This window comes from Ciconia boyciana, chromosome 5 (genome assembly GCF_034638445.1).
Source record: "Ciconia boyciana chromosome 5, ASM3463844v1, whole genome shotgun sequence".
NCBI classification, from domain to species: Eukaryota; Metazoa; Chordata; class Aves; order Ciconiiformes; family Ciconiidae; genus Ciconia; species Ciconia boyciana.
This window is the reverse complement of record NC_132938.1, coordinates 7,948,300-7,969,133: the sequence shown is the minus strand read 5'-3', so window position 1 is coordinate 7,969,133 and position 20,834 is coordinate 7,948,300. Positions and strand designations below refer to the sequence as shown.

At 37.4% G+C, this 20,834-nt stretch overlaps 1 protein-coding gene across 8 annotated transcripts in view; it reads left to right on the top strand.

Annotated features, from left to right (window-relative positions):
* The window catches only part of CTBP1 (C-terminal binding protein 1), a 251,168-nt gene that overhangs the window by 201,221 nt on the left and 29,113 nt on the right, over positions 1 to 20,834 (top strand). For 3 of the 8 annotated variants that reach the window (XM_072862795.1, XM_072862796.1, XM_072862794.1), the window contains one exon: positions 9,816 to 9,970. In XM_072862795.1, coding sequence (XP_072718896.1) covers positions 9,816 to 9,970 — 155 coding nt within the window. Of the gene's footprint in view, positions 1 to 4,436; positions 4,526 to 6,010; positions 6,228 to 9,815; positions 9,971 to 20,834 lie in introns of those variants that run through there. The other 5 variants (XM_072862798.1, XM_072862797.1, XM_072862801.1 and 2 more) reach the window with 3 other exon arrangements.

The following is a 20,834-nucleotide window of genomic DNA, read 5'->3' as shown; positions in this document are numbered from 1 at the left end:
TATTTTTTTTTTCCCACTATGAGGATTGCTGACACATATAGCACTGTGATGTTCAGCTGAGAGGATGGTGAATCACATTAGATGCTTTCCCAAAATAATACAAAAAAAAAGTTAAGAAGTTACAAAGAAAATTGAGAGGTCAGTGTCCAATATGTAAAATACTTCCGTACTGTTATTTTTAGTGTCATTTGAGTGTGTTCTGCTGACCTCAAAAAAAGAAACCTTGTGAAACTAATTTGATTATCCAAGGCTCCACACTTGCTTATCTTCAGACTTTTTGATAAGGAAAATAAGGAGTGCCCCAGGTAATAGTTTAACGTTCTTGGTCAAAGTACAGGTGTGCTGTTAGAGAAATTGCTTTCAGTGTTTGGGATCAGAATAAAGGAAGCCTTTGATGTTGGCTCTGCTCGGGTTATTGGGTTTCTTTCTCTGAGACAGCATTCTGTACATCTAAAATATGAGAAAAGAAGCACAGAGAGTAGCCATTAGGACAGGCTACATTCAGAAATTATATTCTGTAATAAATCCTTGGCAGTGTCTTTAAAACATAATGTGAAATTAATACTCATGACAGCAGTTGTATTGACAATGCTAAAAAGCGGTATTTTTTCCCAAAGCGTACTTACAGCTCAGGCAGTGGTTTAAAACAATACAAAAAAACCCCAAACCTGCTGGAATAAAATAACTTGCTGTAGGAGAAGCATTTTTGGAGGAGAGAAAAAAAATTACTGTTTTCTTTTTTTCTTCATAGTTCAAATACATAATATTTTACTGGCAAATCAAGAGTCATTCCTTGAGTGTATTACATTTTAAAATAACATTATGTGGCTGTTCAGCTTCTATGAAAATCGCAGCCAAGATGCCACTTCTGATAAGATGATTTAAAAAAGAAAAAGCAATGCTTGCATGCTTCTTTATATTGAATACATGGGGAAAAGAGTGAGGATAAGGGCCACTGATGTATTTCACTTCATATGGCAGCGTGGCCCTGTTTCGCCAACCCATTCTAGACTTGTGTTCTGCATCCTAAGTGTTGTCCTCAAAATCTCCAGGAGTGCTTCTTCTGTGGAAAGTGTTTTAGTAAGTCTTGGCATGATCTATATTGTTACTGGAATGGCTCGGGGGGTTAATCATTCTGCTCCTGTTACAATTGTTGAAGCAGATTGTTTTTCCAGTTCCTGTCAGCAGGAGTTTTCTGGCTTTTTTTTTTTAAGTCACACCCACCAACCTATAAAGTTTATGGACTGAAATATAAGCTCAGTTCTATTTTAAAGTAGAGTTTGTGTGTTAAGGTGGGTTCCACCCCAGTTCCCATTATCGGCCTACTCCATGGTCGCTGTCCTGGGAGAAGATGACAGTGGATGTATACCCTGATCCATACCCAGCATATGGTACGTTGTGGGAACATCCTTGATGCAGGCTTGATTCATGCATTCTGCTCTGTATTTTAGAGATACTGCCCCATCAGTAACTGGGAAGTCGATGTCCATAGTTAGTTATGGGCAAACGTGGCTGCTGGAGTGTCGTCATTCTCAAGTTCTTTGATTCTTAATTTGTAGGTACTGTCCTGAGCTTCACTGCAGTGATTCCTGTTAGTTATCAAGTAATTTGTGGCTTTTGCCACAGCATGCACAGGCAGGGGCATTTCAGTCACCATAAAACTTGTGGGTAAGTAACAAAAGTTGGCAGCCTTAGCCAGAATTTCTGAGGCTGGGATTAATGGGAGTGTACTCAGATAAGGCAGCTTCACCAGTGTCGATTTATTTATTCCGGCCCGCCCACCCCCCCCCCAACTTAATAAAGCTAAAAATACGTGAAACGGAGTGAAGTATTTACTGTGGGCAGGCACTGAAAAGCTGCATATCCAGGGAAAGCTCGGTCCTTTACAATGTTTTGCCTTTCTCTGTGGTTTGCTTTCATGTATGTTACTTTGCAGTGCTTCTGCAAAATGTGTATGTTTTATTGCTGATACTTAACGCTTTCTCCCTTTAGTACTTGATATAGTTGTTACTGAATGTTGTCATTAGGCTTGCTTTTTAAACCATGATAGACAATTAAAACATTTTACAGTATGCATTGTGCTATTGCTGCTTGTTCGTTTGACATAAATAGGTGTGATTCACATTGTTTTCAGTCTTATTTTCAAAAGTATTAGTTAAGATTAGGCGTATCGTTATAGCATGCTCCAAATACATAATTTGGGTAATTTTTTGACAGATGTGAAATACTTCTAGTTTTCATGTGGATGTTTGAAATACATGTGTAGTAATAGAAAATGTTGACAGATGATTTTGTTTCCCTTTAACGGAACTTTATTTCTGATCATAGGCTTTCAAGATGTGCCTTGTGGGACCTTCGTATTTTGTACCGACAGACATTTAGGATTTTGTGTGCATACTGACAGATGTTAGACAAATAACAGCAGAATTACTAGATGTTTAAAAAAGACTGGTTAGGGATCACTATTTAAAAACACAACAGAAACTCACTTCCTCGCATTTATCAACCTAATATCTGAGAATGGCAAGTTTACTTGCTATGTGAATATGGAGAAGTAATGCGGAATCGTGACACTCAGGTTCCAGTAACAGCAGGGAAGTGTGGGATTTTCTAAATAGAAATCGTTGGCTTACTTTGTTTCGATTGTACCAAAAGGGAAAAATCAAGTAAGATAGTTGTCTCAAAATACTCTGTGTTGAGTCCTTTGTGTTGTATGCTGTAGCAATTGCTTGGCTACCCACGCTCATTTCTGAGAGGTGGTAAAATATGTGATGTATAAATCTAAGTACCATGGAAGTCTGTGGTGGAAATTACATACTAGTGGTGTTGGTTATATATTTTGTGTAAGGGAATGGGCTGTGAATGTCCTGGAGAGCGGCTGGGTGTATTTCAATCCTCACAATTAGCAAGAGGATATAAGTGGGTGTGACTGCTCTGCACATCATTGGGTCAACACAGCACCGGAAACCACTTTTATTTTTCTTGGTCTCTTGCAAATTAAAAAGAAAAGAAGGAAGATGACTTGTTTTTACTGAGTTTGGGTAAACAAAAAGCATAGAGTGCAAAAGTATTCATCAGCTATGCTCTTCCAGTAAAATTTCAGTGTGCTTAGCATTAACCTCTGAGCCCTGTAGACTTCAGTAGAGACTGCACATACGTTTTAAGTGAAGCTTATGCTTAGTTTTCTCTTCTAGCTATATCATGAAGTCCAGATCTTATTCCTGTGAAAATCAATTTGCGATTGTTCCTATTAATTTCAATAAGACTTGCAGCAGGTTCCTAAAATCTTAGGAAGCGTAGTTAGAAACATTAAATGAGAAGAGAAAAGAAAAGAACAAAATAAAATTTAATCTGCTAAGTAATTCAGGCTTCCGAGGGTAGCTGTCACCTTTTTGTATGTACCCCTTGTTGGTGTTCTTTATTTAAAAATATTGTCCCCTCTGCCCACATCCCCTCTGCCTCAATCCCACATCCCAAATCATGGGAAATTGCATCCTGCTCGTACTGAAGGTGGTGACAAAAGGTGTTGGCTCTGGTTCTGGTGGAATCAGGAGATTTTTGTGTTGTGTATTCAGCATCTAAATATGCTGAATATGAAAATACTGAAGGCTGGTAAGCACTTTTTTTTTCCTTGCATCCATTTTACTGATCCGTGTACCTGCATTGTACCTTAAAGTTTATTTCTACTTGACTGCTTTTAGAGTTTTGCTCTGCCTTGAATCTAAATGTCACTTGAGGTCACAGTGCACAAAACAATGAGACTACCAAAACAAAGTCCGAAATTTAAAAATGCATGATGTGTCAGGAACCTTAAAATATGTTTTTAGAGTATGGCATTTCTAGGAATTTTAATAGTGCATATTGGCAAATCTAATTCATAACAGCTTCTGTGTTCATGTTATGAGTGGGATATTTTTTGTTTGTTTTGACAACTTGTTCTTACTTGAATTAATATTAGCATTTATTTTTAAAAAAACATGAATTTTTTGAAGGGCTTATGGTAAATAAGTGACAGCTCTGAGAGAATTTACAGCATAGGTAAGAATATAAAATAAAGGTAAATGCCACAGGGGATTAGTCTTATGTTACATGTGCAAGATTGTAAATTAGCTGAATGTCCAACCTGTTATTTTGGGGTCTTGTTTTTGTAAATATTGATTAGATTTTTCAGTAGTTAGCATTTTCTTAAAAACATAAATCACTTTGATGTTTTACAGTGCATAAAGGAAGTTTTGTAGGACAAATTCTTTTAGAAGGACATTGTCAAGGGACTTTTCCTACTTTACTTAATCTTTGCACTTGTAAGAATCCCCAGAAACGTGAAAATGAAAACCCTCCTTTGCCAGGCTGCTGTCCTCCATTTCATGTGCATATTGGTTTGTCATTATAGGGTTACTGATAAGTGTTGTGCTTTTTGGCATTGATGTATTTTTCAGAAAAAAGAATTGAAGCATTTGTTTTGAAAAAAGAAAAACACATTTAAAGAATTACATGGACTTTGCAAACAGATTTAAGAAAATGAAAGGTAGGTCAAATTTTGGGCCTACAAACCTGACAATGTCCTTTACTTTTAGCATGTATGCCTTATTTGAGACATTCCTGATCCTAATGATGTTATATTCATCAGTGGCAGAAAAATGTGAAAATGACATTGTTAATCATCATTAATAGCTTACCCTGTTCGTTTTGGTATGTTTTCTAATGTCAGCAAACGGTGACAGCCTACTTTGAGACCTCTATTATTTGTGCAGTGTGATCACTTCAGTTACTGTCAGTTCGTAACATAAAAGGTTGTTTTACGAAAGGTTTAACATAAATTATAACAGTCTAGAGTATGTCAGGGAGAGCTTTCTTATCCTCCGGTTGTGAGTATGTTGAATGGTTTTGGCTTCAACTCTCCCCCTTGGAGTGTGGTACACAAAGGTGCACCTTTGTTTCAGGAGCCGGGAGGGGCAGGTAGGATTTGGGGGGCGGGGAGGAAACCAGCCTGCTTAGGTAGCTCTTTTTTCCTTTTTCTTTCAAGATTAAAAAAATACATCTCATGCCAGGGTTGGTCTCATAATTTGTAAGTCCCCATGCTGCCAGAGGTATGGAGGTAATAATTCACGAGCCGCCCTCTCAAGTTTTGGTAACGAAGCTGCATGATAAGTTCATTAATCCTCTGGTTTGCGAGAGCCACAGTCACTTGAAATGCTTGTGCATGGGGCTGGCCTCCTGTTAGGTTCTGCAGCTGGAAGCTGCTTTTTACATTTCCAAGATTTTTTCCATAAAAGCTGGACTAGAATAAGGTTTTGAGACTTTTTCTAAGAGCAGCTAGTCCAAATTGCAGCTCTGAAAAGGCACTCTTCTGTTAGCCGCGTGGTGAATAGCTGCTACATACGGACAACTGCTCTGCCTGTCTGCACATTTATACCTGGTATTATTTTAGAAAAATTCCAGCAGTCACTGGCATGGTAGCTGTTACTGGGGCAAGAGCTTCACCACCAGATTATTTCCATATGGGGGGGGAACCCCAAACTAATAGCTGGATTAGAGCTGTCAGGGGAAACTTTGTTTTTCTTCTTAAATACATTTAGATAACCTTAAGGGCCTGACTTATACCCAACAAAACCAGCAAGTTCAGAGTTAAGGCTTCTCACTCTATCTCCAGTACTCACTGGAGCGCTTGGCTCTCCAGCACGGGTGGTGTTGGAGATCACACACTATCCTCAGATCCCTGCTCACCTAGGCAAAATGTTTGCCGCATGAGTGGTGCCGACTGTTCCAGGTACGTCTATTTACAATACACCTGCTGTCCTGTGCAAGGTGCCAAGTGTGTCTGAACAGTCTGCTGGTTTCCCTGCTATGTTAATGGCTGGTGGCAGCACAGCAGGTGTGGTGGAAAGCCAGGAGCCAGAGGGGGAAGGGTACAGATGCAGTGAGAAGCTTTAACTTTGAATTTCCTGGCTTCTATGAGCACAAGTCAGACCCTTAATGTTGTTTTAATGTATTGTTTGTGTTTAATTTTTAGTAAAAATTTGAACACCATCCAGGCTACAGAGGTTGCAGTGGATAAGAAGTTTAAAAGCTTTGGTTCAAGATTACAGGAGGCTGCAAGAAAAATTAAAGACATGGAAATGAGGATGGAATGACAGGCTGCTATTTTGCCTCAGAATACTGAAGATTGTAAAGCATTGAGAAATCGAATTCATGACCCTGGAAATCAAGCTCAGATTAAGAAATGTCAGGTTGGTAGGGGTTCCTGAAAGTCTCAAGTTAGGATAAACTGAGATTGTTTTCCCATAACAAAGGTTCTAGGATGTGGGGGTGGATGGTATAATTTTTGTTGTCTGTATTATGTGAAATGCTATACCATATACTTAAGTAAGCCAGCTAAGTGAAATTATTTTTTTAAATTAGTTTCACATTTGTGGTGTTGAATGTCACTTTTGACTGGTTTACAGTTATTTCTCTCTGGCACCACGTTGCATGATTTACTGTTAATGCAGGCATGGAAAATACTGCTTTTAAATACACATTGCTTCATCCTGCCACTCCAAGGGTCTGCTGCAAAGCCAAACACATGGTTCAGTATGACATTTCTAGATAAGAAACAGGCAGAACATATCTAAATGGTGGAAGAAGTAGTTTTTTGTTCAAAGGGTTCTGATTCATAGTGAAACTGTGTCTTTCCAAATGTAAACTTTAAATAGCGACTGCCACTGTGATTAAGTTACTGTAAGTTTACTTAAGTGTTGAGTTATTGTCTGCGATTCAGTGATACGGTATTTAGGGAGAAAGATTGTGCAACAGGAAGTCTATGCTGAAGTTCAGAAAGGATTTTGGCAAGCAAAGGTTTGTAGGGTTTTCGTGGTCAAGGTCACTGGATGTATTTGAGTTCTGGAGACTCTTAAAGTCCTGAGATTCTCTCAGGGAGGTTTTATCCTTCTAGTTGTTTTTCTGACTTTCATTTCTATGCTTTGGAGCTTGTTCTGGCATGCCACTTAGACACAATAACTTGGTTGACATCGATAGCTATACTAGTGTGAGGGGAAAAGCAGACCACACCTTTATGTGTTTTAGAGAAATCATCATTTCAAAGGATTGTGTTTTGTGATACTGTATTTCTTGATTTTCTGAGATAGCTCTAGTCAGAAAAGTGATTCCTAAAAGTGACAATTTTTAATCTCATCTTCTGTTATCTGTTTGGACTGTATGCGCTCTTCTGTTGACAGAGGTGCTTTAGTTGTCGTTCTAAGGGAATCATCTGTGCCATATTTTTCTTCATTCATCTTCAACAACTTTACTATCAAAGTTCTGTTTTCTTTTTTTAATTTTATTTTAGCTAGGATTCAAACTTGTCATTGAAATCCTGGCTTTGCTGGACTGACAATTAAGATGATGACCATAACATTTCAGTTGTAAAATGAGCACAGCTATTACATTCAATATGAATAGGACTTGCAAGGTCATTTTTACATTTGTTTCAAAACATAATTGCATTTTATTAATGCTATTACATATACTATTTTGAAAGAAACATGGACAAGTCTATAACATGCTTTATTTTAGGGTATTTCTAAGTAAATTTAATGTGGGGTTTTATAATTAAGTTCCCATTAAAGGATAGTAATTATTGTCTGGATAACTATGTAGCATTTACATTGTAGTGTTTGTGTCCTGTACCACATTACTAGTGTGTGGTTTATTTACTAAAAATGACTGTTTGAAGGTTATGTGGCCATTTCTGGTTCAAACAGGTAACAATAGTAAGTTAGCAAGGTGCACAGTTTTTTAAAATGATATTAAAAAGGCTTCCATTTAATTTTGGTGGCTGGATATTAAACACTCGTTTATGGAAAGAATCTGTGCATTATTTCTAAGCATGTCTGTTGCAGTAGAGGTTAGGAATTGATTTACAACAGAGAATAGTTTTAATGGGTGTTGTACTTTGCTAGTGAATAGTTTTCACATCTGAATTCCTGTGTGCTGTGGTGGCAGTACTGCAGTTGCAGTCCATTGGCATAATCAGTTGTTGGGAGATGCTGGAACTAGAACAGAAAAGAACCAGATGTACTTTAGTCACCAAATGCAGAAGGATTGGTGAGGATCTGTTGTCCTCCTGCCTTGAGTCTGAAAGATCCTTTTGCTGCTTGCTGCTGAATAAGCAATTCAAAGCATTGTGCCAGTTACAGTTAAATTAAAGCCAGCTGCAGTTTCTAGAAGTTTTGCAGGTAGGATGCTAGCTGAAACTGCATGCATATCGGAAAAGTTCTACTGACTCTTGTTCAGTCGTCTTCAAGTATAAAACCTGTTTGAATAGGTAAAGAACTTAAATGCCAGATTGTAGTAGCGCTGGTCTGTCATCGTGCCTTGGGTAGAGGTGGACGTGAAATTTACGGGTGCAGGCTGGACAGCTGAGACTGAGGGGAACAGTCTCCTTAGCTGTACTCCTTCAGCCCCAGACCTGAGCTTGGTCCCAGTGGGGAAGTAATATGCTGCTTCTGTTGACTTGTGAAAATCTTTTCCCAGCAGCTGTTTTTCTTCACCAGGTATCTTGTACAGCTGGGATTCTACTAATTTTCCATCCACTTAAAATGCAGATGATAGTCTTTCAGGGCTTGCTTTTTGACACAGGCTGGGACATAAGATGCAGGGATTTCTTGTAGAAGGTAGCTGAGGAACCTCAGTCTTTTGCATTAATGTTGGACTAACTTGCATTATGAAGCAATAAGCAATGTTTTTAAATTCACACTGCAACAAAAATATGTTGAAATTTGCATACAAGAAGTATCTAGCCTGTTTGACTTTGAAGTGTTTAAAACTACTTATTTTAAAAGAGAAAACAATAATGTACTTTATTCTTGTTTTTGCTTTTCCTTATCTCTTCAGGAAGTCCCTTTTTTCCTACCCATGCTTAACTACATTTGTGTAAATGTAATGGTTTAATATTATTCCCTTGAGTACTTTTGCATATTTATAGCATCTGTACTGTTAAAAAGATGCTCTCTAAATATCTTGTTATAAGGATTACTTTTCATTTTAAGACTCCATAAAGAGGATATAAATGAAGCCTGCACTTTCAACTGATTTTTCCTTCCCCTAGATATTTAATGTGTATTTCTTTGTCACTCTACGATGTTCCAGGCGTGATGTTGATTTAGGGAGGGACATCTTGTTCATATTTTGTAAGAGTTTTCAATGGTGGATTAAGTACTATGGGTTTGTTTAACTAAGCTATACAGAATTGTTTTGTAAAACTTTTAAGTCTAAGCAGACCTACATAAGTCAGCAATTAGCCTGTATGCTTGGACATTGGATCTTCAGTAAATTCAAAATTTTGCTGTTGTAGGCTTTTTTCAGTTAAATCTCAGCAGATCATCATCATCATATATGTAAACTGAATACTCAAATCCTCACTTGAGTTGCTTATGATACTCCATAAGCTACACTCTTACAAGCCTGGACAAGATACTTCTCACTCTGTGTAGAGCTCACAAAGGTGTGGAATCCAATCAAAACATAAACCTTGGATAAGATTGCACAGACACTTCTTAATAGTGCAGTAAGGATGTCCCTTTAAAAAACAAATATACTATTCCCTTAGTGTCCCTTTATCCATCTTCCATTGTTCAGTCTCCTGAGCCTCCGTGGCATTTTTTCCTTCGATCTTCTGTGTTTGGTTGATTGCTGACTGTAAACTTGTTCCTCTTTTACTGGCTTCAGTCCTTGAAATCTTTTTCTGCCATCAGAATACACAGACTAGCTATAACCTTTTTTTTTTTTAAATTACATTTGCACGGCTTGAATAACAGCTCTTCTCTGTTTCTTCATAGGCATTCGACCTCCGATCATGAATGGGCCCATGCACCCGCGCCCTTTGGTAGCATTGCTGGATGGCAGGGATTGTACAGTAGAAATGCCTATTCTGAAGGATGTAGCCACAGTGGCATTTTGTGATGCTCAGTCTACACAAGAAATTCACGAAAAGGTAATATTTAGAGGTATAATTAAACTGTTTTAGAAAATGCAACTATTTTCGTGATTATGGACAGATACAGTGTTGTGTTAGCTACGACAATGTGTTTAGCTATTGCATTTTAGTTAATGGTTGATTACCTTAATGACTGAGTTACTGGTAGTTTCCAATAAGTGATGAAACATGATGATGAAACAAAGATGAAAATGTCTGTGTTGAAGTATGCTTTTGTTCAGTGTATCTTTGGGTGGACATTTTCCATGTGCTTCCCTACTGTATTAGATTCACAGAGAGAGTTACCCGTGGGAAAATGATATTATTACATGGTATTTTGAAATGCTTCTTGGAAACACTGTTGCTCAGCCTTCAGCTGGAAAGCCAAATCTCAGTTTTGGATTGGCCATGTGAGGAACTTTCAAACTTCTCTGTTTAGCCAAGGAATTGTGCAAATTGGGTTAGGAGGCCTTGTGCACTGAGAATTGACACTGCAGAAGAGTTTCAAAACAAATGCTAGCCCAAAATTTATTTAGAAAATGAATTAAAGTGTTCTAACTGGATGTTATTCCATAAGTTCACACCCTTCCTGGTTTGGGAGCTGTAAAACAGCTAGTGGTTCTTAATGTTGTTAAAGGTTTTCTCATTTTCTTAGAGGGATACCCATTTTTGGTGATGATAGCCAAGGGAGCCAGCTAGCCCATACACCTACATTTTCTCTTCAGAGACTTCTTTCAGCACGAAGGCCTCATGTCTACCCCAAATCCTTGCTGCTCTCTAGAGAGCAGTAGAACCTTTTCACATTCATATTTATGTGGAGGTAGAATTAATTTTGGTGAAATTGTTGGCTAGCAGAGTGAGCCTCAAATGCCAAATACTCCCTCACCTAATAAAGGATGAAAACAGACCTTACAGCTTCTATGGATGTAAAAAAATGTAACAAATATGACAGCAGAGGAGGGCCATCAGGGGTCCCTTCCAAGGGAGTTTATTTTCTTCTTCTCCAGCAAAGATCTATGATAGACAAGTACAGATCCAAGTATTAGCTTAAAGGCTTGTTGGGTAAGTGTCTGTTTGTGCCTATGGTACTGTATGCTGCTTAGTGTAATCCAGGTGTTAAGGTGTCAGCTGAACCAAATTGCACCAGTATTCTTGTTTCTCTGCAGATACCTTGTTAGACTTGTCCTACACTAGTTATAGCAGCCCTTGGGTTTGTGACAGGTTTTCAGAAGCTTTTCACTATTTTGAATTCATAACTGGTTTGTTTGTTTACTTCTCATGTTCTTGTAATAAATAGCATTGTTAAACATTTTAAAGTCTCCGTGTATGATGAAAGATTTAATCTTTTCTTCAATGACTTTCTTACAAAGCCAGCTACTTGAAAATAATACGAATACTAACTTCCCTTCTGTTATCAGGTGAATAAATCTCACTTTCTGTAGTCCATTTCATGTCAGCATCTTCCTGGTGAGAACCCATCAACCAACTATTCAGCTTGTTATTTCTTAAGAGAAATATTTTTATTCTTAAAAAAACCAAAACATTTTCATTGTTAAAACTTTCAAAATCTGTAAGTGGTAGTGGTTTTTTTTTCCTTGTGTCTTTTTCTTTTTTCAGTTCATTAGTTTCTCACAGAAAAGTCAAAACTATTCTTTTTAGATTATTCTTGAATTATAAGGTGGACTCAGAGTTGGCAATATTATAGTTCTGATCTCATGCCTTTTTTTAAAATGTATTTATTTATACTGCCATATAGAAGACAGTCTTTACAGTGGATGGTCAATGGGATAGCATAAACTCAAAACTTGAACTTCTCTTTTGTTGTGACATTCAGTTTTGAAACAGTAAGGTTTTACCAAAACCTAATGCAAATTTCAGCCTTCTCTTTAACATCTGTTGAAAAAGACCAGTGTTTTTGTTGTGTGTACGACTTGGACTACTCAATATTGTGGGGGTGAATGAGAACCTAAAAGTAAACACCTAGAGAACAAATGCAAAGAAGTTAAAACTTGTCTGTCTTAATTGGTAACTGGAGATGCGCAGAGATGGATAGTGTTTTTTTAAAAAAACACAAAACAAAAACTTTAATTTGTAAGGGTCAAAGACAATAATAATCTAAGTATGATACTTCATTTTTTTCATTTAGAGCAATATTCAACACAAGCTTTTTTCTCTCAATTCTCTTTTTTTATATAGCCATAATTAAAATGTGATATAACGCTTTATTTATGTTTACTTTTTTAATCACGTTTAAAAGTTGTTTTAACCTTACTGTTTTCTTATCTCACACCATTGTATTAAACTTCTGACATGAAATAGCTGGTTTCCATTTACAAGGACTAAATAATACATGGAGAATAAGTAATATAAATGCTGTTTCACTTTTCTAGTAGATAATAGCAGTCTTCAGGTGAACACTGTATTATTGGCAACAGCACCACCTGGATAGTCTTCTGCTTTGCTTACTGAAGCCATCATCATTTACTACTGGAGAATTTCTGTGTGACATGAATGCCTTGCCTTAAAAACAATGTTTTCTGTTATCAGTGGCATGTAGCAAATGAACTTTTCAGATCTTGAGACCAAAAGTCAGTGTGTGTATCTCAAATTGTAGCTTTGGAAAAGCTACAGTAACTGAAGCTTGATGAGTAACACAGGTAATCTATTGCTGATCTTCGCAAGAGTGTTTGTATTTAGAGGATATACTAAAGCTTGCATCCTTTGCTTTTTATGATACCAAAATAATTCATTCTCATTGAGCTCAGTAAGATATCTGGAAAATGTATTTTCACTAGCAACCAGTACACTACCATAATACAGATTTTCGCTAGTCTGAAGGGTAATGTAATCCTAAAATATTTGGGTTTGCAAAGTACCACCGTTCTGCCAGGTAATAAGTTTCTGCAACAAAAATCACAAGCCTTAATTCATTATCATATTGTTGTATTACTGTAACATAGACTAAGAGATAGGTTTTATGAAGTGTTGAGCACTGTTCACTTCCATGTGAAAAGCATTAACTTTTTACTTCCACCATTCATCTGCAGTGAAAAATGGCTATTTTCCACACATCTTTGGAGTTATAGTACAGAAATATCTGTATTTTAGTACTGCTTGTATAATACCTTATTGGGAATGGTGCTTTACTAAATATAAAATTGTTTTCAGGAAAAGTTTTAAAATTAGAAGTTGCATATTTAAAGCAGTATCTAAAATGTTCATGTATTTATGAATGCACATTCCTGGCCATACGAAATTATGTTGTCCTGTTAATTAAAATACAGATTTTGATAACAGATGTTAATTTGCAAAAGGCTGTTCCCCATTGTGAAAGAAGAGATGACTGAATATCAGGAAAAGGTTTAGTGTTGAAGAGCTTGCTGAAAGCAGAAGGTGAAATTTAGTTTTTCTTTCATATATTTCCTGTCTTGAAGAAGGGATACTGAATCCAGTAGGGTAGCAGATACAGATACATTTAGATAGTCTGAAGTTGCAGGAGGCAGGCCAGAGACTGGGAAATTTAGGTTGGGGTTTGAAAGAGGTGATTGATGTTGTCCAGTACACATAGATGGGTGGCTGTAGATGAATGTAATGAAAAAAGACATGACCTGAGTGTCAGATAAGGAAAGGAGTGAAAGGCAGCAAAGAGATGGCTAGGAAAGTAAGAGCAGGTGTAAACTCAGCTTGTGCAGTTGTGGAGCCTTGATCACAGCGGTGTGAGGAGTTAGTGTTAGAAGAGTAAACACTTTAGAATCCAGAGAAGGGATTTCTGCTGGTCATGAGAAGGTTTCAGGGTCAGGATGATGGTTTAAAATACTGTGTTTTAAGATGTCTAGACAGCAAAGGAAATAGAGTGGAAAAGGGGAATTTGTAGTAGCTTGTGAGGCAGATACCAGCAAAGCACAATCTAGATGTTTTTTCATAGAGAAGCAAGGAGGCTGAGAGGTTTTAATACATACAGAAAGGAGGAGAAGAAGTGAGGATTTGAATGCCATTTGTATACAGGGTCAAAAGCAGGATGTTAGCAAATGCTATTATACCTTACTGTGCATGCTAATTAAAGAAAGTTTTCTCCAAATTGGGTAATGCCTGAGTTGCAGTTTTGTAGCGGTTTCCTTATGCCTAAAAGAGTTCATTTGTCATTCTCTTTTTATGGCTGAGGAAATTAAAATATGGAAAATAAGTAACTTGTTTAAGGTCACAAGTAAATAATAACTTGTATTAGAACTCTGCTTCATCTCAGGTCAAAGCATTCATTCCCCATGCTGCTGCTTTGGAAGGCAAGTTGGATGGCCAAGATAACGTTTCCTTCCTTTTGAAAATCAGGCTGCCAGTGCTTAAGTGAATACTGACGTTTACTGACAGTGACCCAAAGTTTTGAAATAACTTTGTAGTTAGAGGACAGTTATTACACTTCTTCAGAAATTATTCATGTGTCAGGTTTTACTGATATATTTTTTTTTTTACCCACCCAGCCTAGAAAAAGTGGTTTGTTTTCAAGCCAGTCTGAAAGGCTGCAATATATATGTTTACGCTTTGACTCCTAAGTTCTGTTTTATTGTAGATGTTGCAATATGGCTGTGTGAAGTTAAGCATTACGTTTGTCAAACTATATCATGGAATAACTGGGAAGTGGTTCACTGCATCCTATTAGGAAACTTCTGTCATTTAGGGTAAAAATTATTTTAAGATTTGGTGGCTAAATTTCTTTCTTAATAGAGATTGTATTACTGTCAATACAAGTTACTGTGTTTAAAATGTTTTTTATTTTACAATTAATCATACGTAAATCAGTCTTCTCGGTAACCATCTCAGACTGCTTCCAAATGTACGTGGTGTTTTGGTTTGTTCTGCCAAAAATATAGCTGCTCGTCCAAAAATTTACTTAAAAATAATTAGCTTGCTTCCATCCTCATTCCAGGTCACCTTGCTTTTTTCACTGTCTCGTGCTCTGTTGTCTCTCCCCCTCTTTTTTCCCCGGTCCCTCTTTCTTTCAGTGCCATTCACAGTTTACTGCTTTTCCTGGCTCCTTGGCAGCCTACCCAGCACTTCTGATTTCTGCAGCATTGCTCCTTCTTTCTACTTCTGTACCTTTGAAGGCATCACAGAGTCAAGCACACCCTTGAGGTCTTTGTGTTGCCTAAGATTTTTGAAGTTCAAATTCTTTACTCTTTGGACTTCCTGGCTTCTGCTGTATGTTCTCTAACATGGAGTGTGCTGTGTAGCTCCAAAGGGCTACACATAAACATAATATGCAAGATCTGGTAATAGACATCTCGACCAAGTAGAGACCCAAATGAAAAAGACAGGAAGCACAGCTGATTAGGAATGATCTTTAAAGCAAAATGTATAGGCTGGAAAGAGGTCAAGAGTGAGTTTGAAGCTGTGTACATTTTTCTCATTATCTTTTTCTGTAATTATGTGGTTTCCTACATCTTGTCTCAAATCAGCTAGAAGAAAAAAATTGGTGTGTTTTTGACTGGATTTACTGCTTCATGCAAATATCCAATTCACCAGAACATCAAAAAGTATTAATAGGATACTCTGTTGGAAGTAGGAAAATTGTCTGTCTGGTAAACCTATGCTCCAGCCTTACAAGTGATTTAGTTAAGTTAGAATGTATCAGATCCCTTGACTCCTGTTACAAAAGCACAAAATAAAATCATCTTCACAGGGATACTACATTTCCATATTTTTAGTTCCAGTTAAAAAAAAAAATAAATAAAAGCTGAACTTCCTTTCCAACGGTGTAGGACTTGAAATTTTTCAACCGCGCTTTTACATAGGAATTAAATGTAGAAACATTTCCAGTCATTACAGCTTTATCTAAGACTGTGTCAAAGAAGAGCTTTCATAATGCAACAAATGCTTTGAAACTGATACAAACAAATCAAGAATGGTGCTGTTGTTCAGCTGAATCTTCAATTTGTTCCTATTATATCAACGGTTAAGTAAGATAATTTTTCCAGCTTCAGATTCTTCTTTGTTTAGTAGTAAAGCTACAATCTTGCATTTGTACTATCAGTGCTGTTTATATTCATGATGCAGTTGCAGCATTTCAGTTTCTATCAAAATTAAGTTCTCAAAGAATATAGATTGAAAGGAAGCTGCCTTGTTCTGAACACTGATGTATACTTGGGAGTAAGTTGTTGCCTCGGAGCTGATCCAAAACCCTGTAAATTTACTGGAACTGTTTGAATGAGGCTTGGATCAGATTCCTTATGAAAGACTTTGAAAAAATTAACAAAAGGAAACCCTAAAAACTTTTGTTACACCTCATTATACAACAAAGTAGTTAACATACAGCTATCACAGTAAGAATGTGTACAAAATTGGTGTTTGTATTCAGTGACCCTTATGCCAACGTCTGTCAGATTTGCCAGTGGCAATATTACAGGTCAAGTGCAGCATTACAGGAAGGGGCAGGCTGCCAGTGTCTCCTCTGAACTAATACCCTTTAAAAAGCAGAGTGGAAGTGCTGCTGTGCCCAGGAAGCAGCATATATCAATCTATCTTACAAGACAGATTAGAGTCTAATATAGTTGGCTATCAGCTAGCTTTTTCTTTCATTTCCCAGTACCAGGTTTTATTAAGGATCATTGGGGCTTGAAAATTGCTGGTGATTATTAACAGGTTTTTTGAGAGAGACTTGCGTGGGTTGATGCGTTGTCATCAGTGACTTTCATGACATAATGATCCTTTGGTATAGATGTTCAATCCATCATAGTGTCTGATAGACTTGAACTGAAATGGAACATAATTCAGCCTTATTAATAGAACATACAAGTTAACACACAGAACTCCTCTTAAAGATTTTTCATTAAAGCCTTTTATTTAGTAAAAGTGTTTTCAGAGTCTATATTCTGAAATTGACTTCTGTCATTAAACTGCATATAATTGTCAGTAAATCCTGGGTTTGAAGGACTGGCTTCAATATAGTTTTTAAAAGGAAGTTTGCTATAGGCTATGCAGGTTATTTATACAGTTGTGTGTGTATTTGTATGTATATATTTTGCAATAGTATATTTTCAGAAGACTAGAAATACACTATCATATATATCGTGTATATATATGTAGTTTATATAGTGTATAGACATACAGGGTTTTAGAGAGAGTGTTTTCAGGAGCCTGCAAGTAAGTTTTGTTTATGTTTGTATAAAATATTTATACTTATTTGTATGTATGTACAGTACAAACTTAAGTATTAATATTTAGGGTCTACACTAGACAGTATCCTGGCTGAAAAAAGTGCATATCATGAAATGGGCAGGTTACTGAGAGCGGCATGGATCATAGGAACCTAACATCGAGCTGATAGTCTCATAAAGAGAAGCAGGAACTTGTAAAAAGCAGCACAAACTAGCAGAGTTTTGGAGACCTACTAAATACCGTTTGAGCACACTGGCTTTTCTTTTTAGTTTTAATGGCATTAGTTTCACATGGACCCTTTGTAATGTTGTAGTGAGGCTTTGAGAGCAGCTACAAGTCTGCCACAGCCTTCCCCTGCGTGGCAGACTATTGATTACAAATTTGATGTGTAGCTGCTTTTTGCAAGTCAAATAATACAAGGCCTACTCAGTTTAGGTAAAGTACTTTTTTTTTTCCACCCAGATGTGCAAAATATCTCAAGTCTGTTGGTGACACTAGAACATATTTTTTTGGAGATGACACATCAAACTCCAAGTCCAAGAAATGCAATACCCTGTAGTTTCTAGAACCAGATGAAATATAGCACTTTCTAGTGATTATTTTCTAGAAGTCTTTTTAAAAAATTATGATATATTGTCATATTCAATATGTAATTTATAAATATGTTCTGTCTCTGAATTGAAGTAGTTTGGCATTTTGCATACTGTGTTATGTTTCTATACTCTAGATTTGATCCACAAGCCTCTGAGATCAGTCTCTCACAGTAAAAGCTTGTAGTGTATCTTTAGATGACCAAAGAAGAGGAGGCCTTGCTGTTCTATTCTTAGCATGTTATGATACGTTTACACATTTTTGTAAAAAAAACCAAACAAAAAAACCCCAAAACCAAACAAACAAAAACCCAAAAAACCCAAAACCCAAGATCCTAACAGCTCTTCCCCAAATAATGAGGCATGTGTGTCGCAATGGTGACTATATGATGTTTGGCATGATGGCTGAAATAGCCTGGTGCTGAAATGAGGTGAAAAAAATAGATAGGAAGACGTTTAAAAAGGACTTCAACCTTCAGTGTTCAGTACTTGAGATTTGTTAAGTTATTTGAAATAGAAATGTCTCCTACTACGGTGTCATCTGTTCTCTAAGAGCCTTGGAGACCTGGCATGTTGTGAAAGCAGAGTAGTCATTTTGAGGTTGAAGAACAGCAGAAAGACCTGTCTGAGCAGCTGTGATTGGAAAGGATGACAGCTCACTGAAGAGGGTATGAAAACCACTTTCAACAAGCAGTGCGCTGTAGCTTCACCTGGAAGTAAGTCTGGAGGCATAGAAATTATGCAGATGGGCTACATGATCATTTGGTAACAGAAGGAAGCCAACTCATGTCCTGTGTTTCAACTTTTATCTCAGATCCTTTCTTCCTGAAAAGCACAACTGTAGTCTGATGGAAGCAGGAATGGCTGTTGAAGGTACGCAGCTAGCTCTGCTTGTTCTCTATCAAATTTTGCCTGTTCCTTTTCCTCGCGAGAGATCATGAAAGAGTATTGTCTGACTGCCACGTACTTGAGCTGATCTGAAATGTCCAGCTTGCTTGTTAAACGTGTTATCTCACTCAAACTGACACAAGTTGATACCTTTGTAATAAAATTGTACTAGAATTTTGTGAATGTTGTATCAATCAAGTTCATTATGGAAAATGGTGAAAAAAACCACATATACTCCCCGTTTCTGTCATGCATTCACCACTGGGTGTGCTTCGGTAAATGATCAGTAGATTACTCCTATGCACAGTTATTTTTAATAAAGACTATTTCATTTTCCAGAACTGTTCACATTTATACTAGATTTCGGTTTCATGTGTTATACTCAGATTTAGTTCAAGTTTTGATTTTACTCATTGACAAGCTTTGTCAAACTTCCTTGTGTGCATTTACTATATGTAATGACTGAGAATATAACTTATACAAATAATTCCAAAATACAGAAACTTTCACTATTAATTTTTGTAATCTGTAAGTGGCATTATTAACATTCATCAGTGCTGAATGTTTCTAACTTTGGATTTTCTGCTACTATTTTATGCCTTTTTGGCATACTTCAGTCACGTGTCCAGTTGCAAAAAGCAGTAACATAATTTAATTATCAAAGTAACGTGGAATAATACACAGTTGCAGAATATTCCATTTTTGACAATGGATTTCCTTGCTAACTGGTCCGTAATCCTAGGAGAGGCTCAAACACTAAAAAGAAATTCTAAAAGATTTGTCCTTTGCATCTGTTTGTTCGCTATCCCATATCATGGGTAAATAACTGCCTGTGGAAATGGCTAGTGTCAGCATTAAGCCATAGCTGAGAAATATTTTTCCTTTTATTTAACACATTCCCAAGCTTCCCCATACTTTTCCGTCTCCTTCTAGTGCCAAGCCATAACCTAGATGGGCCTAAAAATGTAGTGTAATGGGTCCAGACTGGTGCTTTTAGAGTCCAAATTACAGTCTTGACTGGCTGAGTTAATAAAATATGCATGATTATGAAGTGAAAAGCTGCTTCCCAAATGAAACACTGTGATTTTAAAACACAAACGTCTGAGCCACTTTTAGCCCCTGTTTAATGCAGTCCTTAAAGTAGTGGCAGCTCTCTGTGTGCACACACAAAAACACATGCAGCATTGGCCTTTTCCAGTCGGGGGGAGGAGGGTCTGGCTGTCATATGAGCCTTAGGTGGGTCCTCGTAAGCTCTAAGCTACTTCAATTTTTGCTCTTCTGACAACTACACAGAGGATGTTTTCTCCTGCATCACAGCCATCTAGAGCAACCTTGGGGGGCAGGAGGAAATGTATGTGATAAAACACAGAATGGTGGACCTGGCTAATTGGGGAGAACCAGGGTATCATAAAGAACTTGAGGACGTTGACACTTGAAATAGCAAGTGCTATGACTTGTAGAAAGAAGTCCTACTGTAAACTTGGGAGCGTGACAAAACACATGCTTCAGGGAGAAGGATTCAGAATTACATGTTGGTCAAAGGATCAGCTGGCAGTGTGACGATGGCTGTGCAGAGACATCACGTGTCATGTGAGACTTCATTAGGAGAGATTTCCAGCACATGTACTGCTGCTGAAAGTGGTAGTGTTGGTATAACACAGTGGGGAGGGGGACCTCCAGTAGCACACTGGGTGCAGTTGTGATCACCCACAGAAGAATTGAGCTTAGACTTCTTTACACACAGTGGAGAAGTGTTAGACTTGATCAAGGGGGTAGAAGGGCATCATCCTAGACAAGACTAGAAGGACTAGGCTTGTGAAGCCTAGCCAAACAAATGCTGAGAGGGGATACAATTGGTGTCTATAAATGCATTTGGACTCTAAACACCAAGGAGAGAAAGTACAGTTTAAGCAAATGGCCAACACTGGCACCAGAACAAATGGATACAAGCTGGGCTGTGAATAAATTGAGGCTGGAAATTAGAAGAAATTTCCATATTGTTGGAGCTGTGAGATTTTGGAACAGTTTTCTTTCAGGAATTAATGGGACAAAAAAACCCTAAGGGCATTTTAGGTGGGCATTCAGGTTATAAGAGGGACTGTTCCTTGTGTAGGCTGCCCCAGGCACGGGCTTTGACTTGGTCCATACCAGCTGTAATGTCGCTGTAGAAGCAAAACCAATAAACTGTTCTGGTTTTTTTTAACCCTGTGTAACAGCTCAAGGAAACACGTTCTGATGAGTGCAGTCTTTCTGAT